Genomic DNA, 12,295 nt, shown 5'->3' on the forward strand with positions numbered 1-12,295 from the left:
AACACTTACATATGTCACCTACAGCCTTAAATTACTATTATTATTATCTATTAAAACTGGAACTAATTACTGAAAAGCCTTTTTTACATTTACGAATATTGTAACACTACACCGCCAAAGTTCAAATTTAGTGATTTAAATGTCACGATATTATTATTTATTTTTATTCAAATATATCGATATTTTGATTTTCATACTTCCCTTTACTGCCACTTACGTGACGCTTGCGTTTGCTGACATTACGTACTGACAACGTTAAGGCGGCGCAAAATATCGATAAAAAATATCTCGATAAGATTAATTTTTATTCAAAAACATCGGTACATTGGTATCTCGATATGTTTCTCACATCCACATTCTCCACTTCTTTTCGAATCGCTCGGTCGCTGGGCTCCCCGTCCCCACTCGAAGTATCCAAGAAATACATAAACCGCCGGGGAACACACAAGCGACGCTGGCTCGGAGTGTTAAATTAGTGCAATTATGTTATTTTTTTGACAAAAGCTCTTACCTCGGTCGCTGATGCGTTTTTTCCGTTTTTCGTTACGATAGATATTTGAATCGAGGCAAAGGGCAAAAGCTCGCGTTGATAATGTTGTTAACTTAAGTAGACAGAGACGGAAGGGCAAATTCGATGTGGAATATTCGTTGACAAAATTTCAAAAACAGTACAAAACACAGAAGGTGCCCCCAAAAGGAGGTGAAGTTGTCGAAATTCACAGTGTGTTATGCAGAGAGTGTTATTAGCTGGTGCTGCTGCTTCTGTTGCTGCCTCCCCCACCTCGTCGTCCTCCCCTCCCCCCAGCAGTAGTGAACATCCAACAACAACAACAATAGCAACGCAGTGTGAAACCACAATTTAGGTGAGTCCTCCTCCTTTTGCGGCCCCCACTCCCCCCCATTGAAGACTTTCCTTCGCCACGTACCAACAAAAACTGTGTAATTGTAACGGCTCTCCCGCTCCCTATCTTCCCTTTCCCCCTTTCCCTCTGCTTGTACCGCCACCGAAATAGTCCAGAAATTGTACCCAAAAACTTGATTACGCAGTACACAGTACTTCCCAGTGATATTTTTCGATTTCTATGGGTTTTTTAGTGGCAAAATGCGTTGGTTGCTTTTATTTATACTCAACACATTCACAGAAATACCGAGAGAGAGTGAGCGCGCGCCAGAGCGAGACGCACATAGAAAAGCCGCCAAAGCACAAGTGTATGGTGGTCGGAGCGAGAGAGAAAGAGAGTAGATTTCAAGAGAGCCCGCGCATGCGCTTGAAAAGTGGGTGGGTAGGCGGCTCGGGGGGCGGGGGCGGGTATGCAGGTGAATGCTGTTGCCGTTGTAATGCCAGTGTGTTTGTGTGCTTTGTTTTTGTTGTGGTATGCGAGCGCGGCAAAATCGCCCTACACCGCGCTTCCAATTCCAATTCCAACTAACTAACCAGCTTGGCTAAAAAGAAACATACTATTGACGCTGCTTTTTATTTTTAAACCGCCTTTGTTGTCATTCTTGGTGACGTCATTGGAAAAACTCGTTTGTTTCCCCATTGTTTTTAATGACCAGCGGTAGCCTAGCCCAGATCTCTAGGTCTCAATTTCCAAATGGCAGAGGCTAAGGTTGCTTTCTATCGCATTTTATGTTTACTTTTTAATATATGTACAAACATGTGTACATATGTGTGTATGAACGGTTTGGAAGCAGATAAGCCCGAATGTATATAGTTATGCGTCCACTGGTGTATTCAATTCTCTGATATGGTTTTGTTGTCGTCACGTGGGAGTTGTAGTAGTGCTATCTGTCAACTCCCCGAATCTTAAATGGGGGAGAGAGATGGAGACAGTTAATTGCTTATTCCCGCTATATTTAGCAGTGATCTTCGATTCCAAGTAGAAGGGAGTGGTGTGTGTGGGAGCGAGAAGAAGATATGCAGAGTGGGAGAGAATCCAATTAACAATGAGTTCTACCGATCCGCACTAGAGGGCGCCACGATAGTGCTGATAAGAGTTAAGTTTCTCGGGTGAAACCGACCAGAAATACCGTTTGAAAAAGTTGAAACATTTTTAAAGGAAGTAACTAAATATTTCACATTTAAAAAAATAAATTCATTGATCCTTACAAGGATCCCATAAACCCAAAAATTGATCTGTCAATGTAGCATTTCAACCGAAAACTTAATATCATAATACCAACAGTAGTTGGTAGATCGTTGAAATGGAAAATTCAGATATTTTTTATTCAATCCTATACGAAGCGTAATTGACTTTCCCGAGGCATAAGACTGTCCTGATCAAGTATCTGGATATGCGTACGTTCTAAGCACCGTATCCACGATAGTGGTGATGAGTAAAACCAACCAATCTAGTAAATATTTCACTTTTAATAAGAGAAATTCATTGATCTTCACAAACATTGATATATGTAGCATTCCAATTCAAAACTCAATATAACCGAGTTGGTATATCATTGTAACAAAAAATCAAAATATATATTATACACTCCTATACAAAGCTTAAGTTACATTTCAGTGACATAAGCCTGTCCTGATCAAGTACCTGGATATGCGTACGTTCTAGCACCGTATCCAAGTTGCCTAGCCCAGTTCTTGCAGTCCTCGGGATACACAAACAAAAGACGCCCAGAGAACCAAGAATACTAATCCGTTTTCCTTCACCTCCTGTAATGGCCTGACTTGCCCTATATCCTGATATCTTCAGCTATTTTCGTTTCCGTTTGACGAGGCCCGCCCAATGCCACGCGATACACCCCTGCACCTTACACCATGCTAGGCGTACACCTCCGGCGCCCCGATAGGGATCTAAGTTTGGATATTTGCCTGGGCGAAGCTCCTTAGCCGACATGCAAATGTGCCATAAAAAGCACTCGCCCTCTTGACTTTTAAACTTTAAAGTCAGGAAGAGGAAATGCATGAAGCCCTGCCGGGGGCTACGGGCGCCAAAAGGGATTAACTACAGTCCCAGCTCAGGTCCGAAATTCTGCAAAGGCACGCCAGCCGTGGCTAGTTGTACACGGGAAAGGTTACGAATTTGCATAAAATCGAATATTTACATGTGTTCCTTAGCATACCTTCAAACGGGCGTAGACACTTTTGATGATGGCTCAACGTCGTAAACTCTCTGAGGGTTCCACACCAATAAAATACTTTTTGTGTGATGTGCCTCTAAAAAGTGTACTTTATGCAAGGAGTGAGCTATTTATCAGCAGGTATTTATGATAAGACTTGTAGAATGAGGAATATGGCTTAAAGATAGCTTATGCTTAGGCGGAAAAATCTTTCAATATTATTTCAAAAACTGGATAAACTTCAATTTATCTGTGATATCCTAAAACCGGCTTTCAGTGCACTAAACTCGGTGGAAATTATGTCATGTACACCCTTTTGTTATCCATAAATTTCCATAGGGACGTGACTTTCTTACATTTCGTAAGAGTGTTCCCCATTCGAGCTTCCCCCTAGGCTCACACTTCTCCATTGTTTATTGGACTGCGGATAGCAGCCCCTCTGACGACTTGATAGAATGAGTGCCTGACTGATGGCCATATGCATATTGATATGGAAGCCATCACCTACATTTGGCTACGCCAGAAAAAGTGGAGCAAATAAGGCGGGGAAATGGGAAGGAGCAGCAGGCAGACACTCATAAAGTTGGTAAAAGTGTCAAAAAGAACACATGTTTCCACTCAATAGATACATGTATTTCTTGGTACGGAAGGAATATATGTATGTAGAACACCCTTTGCGGAAAACATCATTTACTGCCATCCAATTAAGGCAAAGTCAGGTTTTGTGTGCAAGTCGGTGTGGGCGCCTTTGTTGCCAACAAATGGAGAGAAATAATCATTGAAATGATTCAGTGTGGCATAGAACTTGGGCTTTGAGATGCCCTGTATTTGAGGCCTATTCAAAATATTCTTAAGACAGATATTATGGAGTAATGTACCCTTATGCAAATGTAGTATTTATTGCCAGTCTAATAAAGACAGTGGTTTTTGATAATAATACTTTTATTTTCGGTTAAGATGTTATAAAAATTAAATTGAATTTTAGCTCATCATTCCCTTTATCTGTGGTCTAAAGAAAACCCCTTTGTATGTCAATCATATCAAGTTTTTAAATACCCTTTAATTTAAAGAGTAATGGGTATGCTAATAACTAACAGTACAAATGAAATTTGTTAATAGGATGTAGCATGCGGAAGCTTTAACCCAATATGTGTGGGCTAGACAAGTGGTTTAAGACGCTCGACGAGAGTCTTACCGCTGCCCAGCGATATGAAAGCCATAATAAATTTATCGTTTTTAATGTTTTTGCAGTCGCCAAACAGTCGTCGTTGTCTCCGTGCTCCCGTGCTCCCGTGCTCCCGTGTTTCCGTGGCCCGAGAGTCTGTCATGATGTTGGACGATGACAACTCGGATCTGCTGGTCTGTGCATCGGAGATGCAAGAAGGTGGGAGCTCAACGAACTTTTAGCAGTCGGACATTGAGTGATGCGGATTATTCTTTCTTGTTTGCAGACCGCTTGTACTTTGTGGCCTTCAAGAAGAACATCAAGCCAAAGAACACGATTAACACCCACTACTTCAGCATCGACGAGGAGTTCGTCTACGAGAATTTCTACAACGACTTTGGTCCCCTGAACATATGCATGCTGTACAGGTATTGCATGAAGCTGAACACCAAGTTGACCGCCAAGTGCCATGCCAACAAAAAGATAGTTCACTACACCTCCATGAATCCGGCCAAGCGACTCAATGCGGCCTACCTGATTGGTTCGTATGCAGTAAGTGCTCCTGGATATGCAAATTACATTGATTTTATGGTGGACTCTTGAAATGGTTAATCAGTTACATATATTTTTTGTACCTACATCATTTTTACTAGCAGAATCTTATCACAATTCATTAAATAATAGAAATATATTTAATGCTTAACTCTTTCAAGTTTCCACAAGCTTGCCGAAATGACTGTATAACTAATAAATTTTTACATTTATAGATAATCTACCTAAATAAGACGCCCCAGGAGGCGTACAGGCCGCTGGTTGCTGGCGAGATTCCCGCCTACACGCGCTTTTGTGACGCCAGCTACGGACCCAGCAGTTTCAAGATATCACTGCTGGATTGTCTGAATGCTGTGCACAAAGGATTGCAGGCGGGATTCTTCAATTTCAACGACTTCGATGCCGAGGAGTACGAGTACTTCGAGCGAGTGGAGAACGGCGACTTCAACTGGATTGTGCCGCAGAAGTTCATAGCGTTTTGTGGACCTCATCAGAAGAGCAAGACGCTGCCGAATGGATATCCGTGCCATGCACCCGAGCGCTACTTCAGCTATTTTCGGGATAATAATGTCACGACCGTCATTCGGCTGAATGCCAAGGTCTATCACGCATCTTCTTTTGAGAACGCTGGCTTCGATCACAAGGATCTGTTCTTCATCGATGGCAGTACGCCGAGCGATGCCATCATGAAGAAGTTCCTCTCCATCTGCGAGACAACGAAAGGGGCGATTGCGGTTCATTGCAAGGCGGGTCTAGGACGCACGGGCAGCCTGATCGGAGCCTATATCATGAAGCACTACGGGTTCACTGCCCTGGAGGCCATTGCCTGGTTGAGGCTCTGTCGGCCAGGATCTGTCATTGGACATCAGCAGCAGTGGATGGAAGAGTACGTATTTGTTTTTTGAGACTACTTTCCTTATCTAACTCCATTTCTTATGGCCCATTTCTTAGCAAACAAAGCTGGCTGTGGTCGGAGGGCGAACGAATGCGCCGGCGCACTACGCTCCCGATCCTCAAGCACACGTACGGAATCAACAGCCTGGAGCTGAAGACCAAACTGGCCTCAGCTGCCTCCGATTCCGAGGATCATGTGGATCTGCTTTTAACCCGCGTGAAAGGCATTTCCCAACGTGTCGATACGATGCACTTGAACGACCAGGACAACCTGGACGCTGCGTGCGCGGATCAAACGGATGAGGAGCTCTCGGAGCAGCGGCAATTAGAGCGAGACGAGCGAGCTCTGTATCAATCCGCTGAGGATCCCAATTGCAATGGTAGCGATGACAACGATACGGACACAATAAGTGCACCAGCGGAACAGACGCTGTCCTCAAGTTATACAATATCCACACGGCGTAGGAAATCCCCGTCGGGTGCCAATAAGCCGACAATTATAGCCACGTCCCTGAGGCGTCTGGTCAATCCCAATGCGAATCGAAGTGGATTGAGTAGCGCTACTGGAGTTTATCCTGCTCCTGAGGTGGCCAGCTGCACGGAGAAGAAGTTGCGCAAGCCAAGTGCAAATGTCTTCGAGGCAGCCCGTCACACCATCGCTTCCACCGTCAGGATGACGCAGACAGCGCTGGAGAAGAAGCAGGCGCAGACGCAGGGCGACAAGCTGAACCAGATCAAGGCACTTAGGAGGCATCACTCGCGATCCGTCAACGTGAACAGCAACAGGTGGGTGTGATTTACTCGCATTCGGTAAGAATTTTATAGTTGGAGAGTCTTAGCATTTTTAAAAAATTAAAGTTATAAAGTACAGATTACGAATATTGGATTATTTCTTAAGAGCGAAGATATAATATATATTTTAAAATATGATTTCCCTTTTTTCTTGTAAATACTAACTGATCATTTTTATATATGTATACCCACAGCGAACAGGAATTGAATCAGAGGCACACGAGAGCTCGGTCCCAGCCCTTCCGGAATAATAACAGCGGAGTGGTTGGCAATCCAGCGATGACCTCCTTGAAGGCGGGACAACCCACTTCATCATGTCTGCCTACCAGTACAGCGGCAGCCGCTCTTTTGGCTAATAATCTGAACAACAATAATGGCAGCAGCAGTAACAACAACAACAACAGTACTCTAAGCAACTCCCTGAATAACTATAACAACAACAACAATACCACTAACAATATTTTGGCCAGTTCGGGGAGCAGTCGCACCCGCAGCCTGGCGATATATAGCAAAAGGTAAGTACTGGATATTGCCCCAGAATCCCAGAATAACTTTGAACTCGAAAATAACTTCCCGAAATAATTATCTGTATGTGTTGTTTTGGATTTGATTTCGTTCCGTGTGCGGCTCTGCTCTTAAGCAATGTGTTTTACTTAATTTATTTCTTTGATGCCCTTCAAACCACTTTCCCTTTTCTTTTCACCATCCCCTTATCAGTTGTAAATATTTATATATTTAAAGTACATATGCCGTCGAACTTTTTCACTCCTTTATATTTTATGATGATACCACGTCTAAATTTAAAAATATATATTTTGTTTGGTCTTGAGTTCTACAACAGTGCCTAGAAGGGACGGTTAAAAATATAAGTGCAATTTTAAATTTTAAAACTATTCGAAAACATTTCGTTCTCTAAATTTTAATATGCTGCAAAAAAATGATAAATAATTTATATAATATTACTCTGGGAAATATTCAGAAGAACGATTTTATCAATTGTATTTTAATTTAACAAAGTTTTTATATTGATTTTTGAGTCTTAAAAGTTCGACTTAACTCAATCTTTTTAAGTATTTTAGTGTCCCTTTAATCTTATGTGCACCAAGTTAACACGAATGTCGGTTTTTACACCACTCCCCACTAACAATAAAATATCTTACTATAGAAGCTAATCTTAGTTTAAAAAGTATTTCTTGTACTTATTTAGAATTTTTGCATTTCTGTTTATGGGCATGCCAAAATTAAAAAAAAAATATTTATTGTTGCGCAAAAAAATAATATCAATAAACAACAAATTATCAAAATTATGCTGAAAGCTTGCGAACTTTGTTTGGCCTCGTTTTGGTTGCTTTTATTTGTTGTGTTTGTACTTGTGTTTCTTAGGATTACGGAGTAGGTTTTTCTATATTTTGCATATCCTTGCAGAGTTTTTACAATTAATTGATAGAATATTATTAAAGTATTTTAGAGTAACTAAGGGTTATCCGTTTAGTATAAAATTTATTCTATGGCTCTGCAAGGGTAGTGAAATCTTCGGTCCTCGAAGCTCTCCCGCAATTCTTCACTTAGTAAGACTGTTTTGGGACTTACACTGAACCCGTAACCCCGTACACCATCTCTCTTTCTCTTCTCTCGTCCTTTCCCCTGTCTCCCTTGGCTTTTCGCTCCTTGCCTCCTCAGAATGGAACTGAAGCACTTGCGAAAGGCGGAACAGCAGCAGGTGCAGCAGGAGCATCCAATGCTGCCGGCGGAGAAGCAGCTCCTCCGGCCATATGCCACCATTAACGAGAGCAAGATCCCGGTGGTATCTGGTGGAGGCAGTGGTGGTGCCGGCAGCTCGGCCACCATTCCGCCCACCAGGGGCAGTGCGGCACGCACCTCCCATCACCACATGACGCTCCGGGGAAGGTCGCGGATACGTTACCAACGTCCCAATGCCGGCGAACCGGCTCCGGTGGCCGCCCAAACCCAACCGTGCACCGTGGCCACGGCTAGGTACTACCGGGACGTGTCGGCCATACCCACAATTGGTAATGTCCTGGGTGGTGGCTCTGGTGGGTCGTCCGCCTCTTCTGCCTCCTTTAACATTGCCACACGCTCCGCATCCGCCACGCTCGATCTCAACTCCAATCCGCTGCCGAAAACCAAGTTAACCAACCTCAACAATAATCCAACACCCACTCCACCTCCTTCCTCCAATCCTGCAGACACAAGCCGGCTTAGTGGGCGTGGCAGTGCCGAGCTGCAGGCGATCATCGAGCACGGCCTGGTGGCCGGTTCGGCCAAGCGGAACAAGCGATCGCTGAGCTCCACGCGTCTGGACAAGGACAAGAGCGACGAGTACAACACGAAGCTGCTGAGGAAAACGGCGGCTGCAGCGGCGGCAGCTGCAACAGCAGCATCATCCGGAGGAACTGCAGCGACGACCACCAGCGGTTCTATCAGTGCCTCCTCCAACAACGCCTCCACCAACAGCAACATGAACAACAATTGCAAGTACAACAGCTGCAGCAGCAGCAACAGCGGCAGCTTTAAGCTCTCCCGCCGCCTCTTCGGGGAATCCGGATCCTCGGCATCGACATCCGCCTCGAATTCGGGGATCCCCACGCCCACGGCACCGCCCTCCTCCAGCCAATGGCACCAGCATCTGGCCCGCGGCGTGAGTCGGGTGTCCAGCGAAAGGGATCGGGAGCGTCAGCAGCAGCAGTCTCTGGACCATCAGCAATCCAATCTCAAGCTGCGCAAGAAGATCAGCTACTGAGCAGCTGTCCTTCCATGTCCATGGTTATGTAGATCTTATTTTGATTAGTAAATTGATCGTTTCCCCTGCAGACCCACAATTTCGTGCGGTAGTGGCAATTGCAATGATTTGTTAGCTATTCCAAATGCAATCAAATTTGATGATGGACTAGAAAACATTTTAATTATTTTTAAGGACCATCTCATTTATACCCTCACACTTTTGTAGGCAATATTTTCGAATTGTTATGAATGGTTTTCAAATTTATTGTATTAAATTGATCTAAATTGTGTACAAACGAAACAACTTTACTAGTTATATAGAAGTTTTTAGCAATAAACAACTTTCTTCAATTATTAGACAATGGAATTGTTAAAGTATTGATAAGAATTTATATTATTGAATTTTAAATATTACCCTGTTTACAGGAAAATCATGTTTAATTTCGATCATTCTTTTTGTGTAGATACGATATTGTAATACTGAAGGAGTAATTATATAAAAACTGGTACGCCTTTTATAAAAGCTCTGTATGCATTTTGCAATGAAAAGGGTTTTTCGGAAACAAACAAGCTGATCATCTACTTGGTATAAAAATTATATTTGATGCGGCAATACTACAGCATTTATATCCAGCATGAGATTGAATATAACATTTTGTAATTTTTCACAAAGCCCATAAAATTGAACATCCCTTAGTGGTGGCAAATATTGTAAACAAACTTAAAATTGTTTATTTTTACATGTACCATTTTACAAACCAAATTATCAGGGCTACTGCAAATCCTTTTTTTTTTTTGTTGACTACTCTTAGAACCAACTATATCGTATAAATTCATCAAATTTGATTAGCATCGGTATTAGGTCAGCGCTGCTTCGGTCACCAGTTTTACCCTCTAAATTACGGGGAAGTCCCCGTTTCGAAAGTATGTAAAATATTGGAAGTGCCATTTTAACCTTTGGCTATCTGTACTTCTCATCTCTTTTGCGACTAGCTTGAATATGTTTTGCCTTATTGTACAGAGTTAACATAGACGTCTAACTGGAGACCTTGGATAAATCACTTTCATGTTTTATTCCCACAGCATTGGTGGGAGATTGTATTAACCGAATAGATCTTAAGTTACAAACAATATGTGCATTATCTGAACTTGTTTAGAGTGTAAATAGGAGTCAGTTTACTTATTTGTAAGCCGACCTAGTTAAAAATAAATGTTATATAAACAACCACAATAGATTGGAAAGTACAAGTATTATATCAACATCGTTCCAAAGTATTCTATAATCTCCTCGAAGATTTTACTCTCCAAGGATACAAAGACGACGTCAAAGTCGCAGTTCAACTGGACACACAACAGGGGTTCCATTGATGAGGACTCCAAGGTACTTATGGAGGGTGTGATTTTCAGGGCGCTCATCACGCTTAAAGCCTTATCCTTGGAGCTGGAGAATTCATCTGAACGGATGGCTTCAAAGGCAGCCTCCTTAAGGGCGGGAAAGAAGTTCTTGAAGTAGTTGTGGCGATCGCAGAGGCGCAGGCCCGTATTGTCCACGCTCCCGGCATCTGTCAGCTCCCTGTAGGTGTTGAATTTCTTTCTGCGCTCCGCCTCCAAATCCTCCAGAGTCTCGTCCACATCGAGTCCTTCCGCTGGCTTGCTGCTCACAACCTGCATTTTATCTGGACGCATATCATCCGCCTCGTTAGAGATTACGGCCAGCATTTCGATGGCAGCTCGCTGACGGGCATCCTTCTTTTTATCCGACTTTCCATACCGAACTATGGAGGCCACGGAGCAGCAGGCCACGAATTCCGGGGCATTGGGAGTGCCACACTGCTGCACTATCTCGATGGTGGGCAGTGGCATCTCGTGGCGGACGCAGTAGTCCCGCAGCTCCTTCAGCATGTCCCTATTCAGATTGGTCAGCTCCTCGCACAGGTCCCCCACCGACTTGGTCTCGCACTCGTCCAGCAGGCCGCTTACGCCGGGAAGCTTTCGGATCTTTCGCAGAATGTTGGCAGCTGCCAGGTGCTTGGCATCCCTCTTGGAGCGTCCTGCAATTGCAGAACCACTTATTATTAGTGGAAGAACTGGAATACCTGGTGAAATTACCATTTCCGTAGGCCTCGATCTCCATCAGCTCCACTTTACAAACGTATCCTCCATCTTCGCCGTCTATAAAGTCATATGTTGGTGGAATACTCTTCGACTTGGCGCAGAATTCCTGGAGGGCGGACACAGCAGATTTGTTATCCATGGGTCTTGGGAAAAGGACACGTCTCGATAGAAATTTTTTCACGAAATATATATATAAGAAAAAATAAATAAAGTACTGCACTTCCTAATAGAGATGGAACTAAACTCACGAATCTGAAACCTAGCAACGAATATTTTTTTTCCAATAGCTGCTTCGAAGAAACCAAATTATGAACTTCAACCTGGAATTAGCATTAATGTCGGAGATTTATTTGATTACCTTAAAAATATTTCACTAGTGCTTCATGAAAGTATAAAATAACCAAAAAACCTAGTGGAATTCAATGGTAGGGCGTATATCGATGAGTTGAGTATCGATATACTTTTTTTGAATCTTTATAACATTAAAAAAGATTTAAATAGAATGTGCCGCTTAACTGTTTTATTGAACATCCATAAGTTTTAAAAAGAAAAAAGTGTATTATAAAGCTTACAAAAACGACTTACACTATCAATGAGAGATCATAATAATTTGGTAAGCGCTGCTGGTATTTTAAAAATAAAATATTATTTTTTACATGATCCTAACATTTTCAGATATTTTACATAACTTTAAAAGTGTATACTTACAAATAGTGCCCGTCGTGAAAGAAAAGCTCCTAGCAAGAGCGAAACCAGATGAATAATAATTCCTGAATTTTTCAAATGTTCAACGTCTGAATTGTTATGCACAATCGAACACGTCACGTTGGCACGAGTTGGCAGCCCCTAAAGTCAAGGCAACCCTGTTGCTGAATGTATGGCATTAACAAGTGTTGCTGCCAGCGATGAGCAAAAGTCACTGATTAGAGTCACTGCCCAGGGGGCTGTTTTGGAGGAAAT

At 42.8% G+C, this 12,295-nt stretch overlaps 2 protein-coding genes across 4 annotated transcripts; one reads left to right on the forward strand and one right to left on the reverse strand.

The window, feature by feature from the left end:
- The first annotated feature begins 364 nt into the window (after nucleotides 1–364).
- LOC108033850 (dual specificity protein phosphatase CDC14A) lies at nucleotides 365–10,451 on the forward strand. 2 transcript variants are annotated; one of them, XM_017108485.3, is made up of 7 exons: nucleotides 365–863; nucleotides 4,327–4,459; nucleotides 4,527–4,792; nucleotides 5,008–5,678; nucleotides 5,744–6,472; nucleotides 6,673–6,993; nucleotides 8,159–10,451. In XM_017108485.3, the coding sequence occupies exons 2-7, from the start codon at nucleotides 4,402–4,404 to the stop codon at nucleotides 9,237–9,239; spliced, it is 3,126 nt and encodes a 1,041-aa protein (XP_016963974.1). In that variant the 5' UTR covers nucleotides 365–863; nucleotides 4,327–4,401; the 3' UTR covers nucleotides 9,240–10,451. The 2 variants fall into 2 exon arrangements, with proteins under 2 accessions (XP_016963974.1, XP_016963975.1); XM_017108486.3 differs by having other exon boundaries at nucleotides 375–863; nucleotides 8,686–8,830.
- LOC108033849 (double-stranded RNA-binding protein Staufen homolog 1) lies at nucleotides 9,928–12,164 on the reverse strand. 2 transcript variants are annotated; one of them, XM_017108484.3, is made up of 3 exons: nucleotides 12,044–12,164; nucleotides 11,330–11,478; nucleotides 9,928–11,271 (listed from the first exon to the last, which is right to left on the reverse strand). In XM_017108484.3, exons 2-3 carry the CDS (start codon nucleotides 11,472–11,474, stop codon nucleotides 10,472–10,474), a joined length of 945 nt encoding a protein of 314 aa, XP_016963973.1. In that variant the 5' UTR covers nucleotides 11,475–11,478; nucleotides 12,044–12,164; the 3' UTR covers nucleotides 9,928–10,471. The 2 variants fall into 2 exon arrangements, with proteins under 2 accessions (XP_016963973.1, XP_016963972.1); XM_017108483.2 differs by lacking the exon at nucleotides 12,044–12,164 and having other exon boundaries at nucleotides 11,330–11,577.
- Between the last annotated feature and the right edge of the window lie 131 nt (nucleotides 12,165–12,295).

This window comes from Drosophila biarmipes, chromosome 2L (genome assembly GCF_025231255.1).
Source record: "Drosophila biarmipes strain raj3 chromosome 2L, RU_DBia_V1.1, whole genome shotgun sequence".
Classification (NCBI taxonomy): Eukaryota; Metazoa; Arthropoda; class Insecta; order Diptera; family Drosophilidae; genus Drosophila; species Drosophila biarmipes.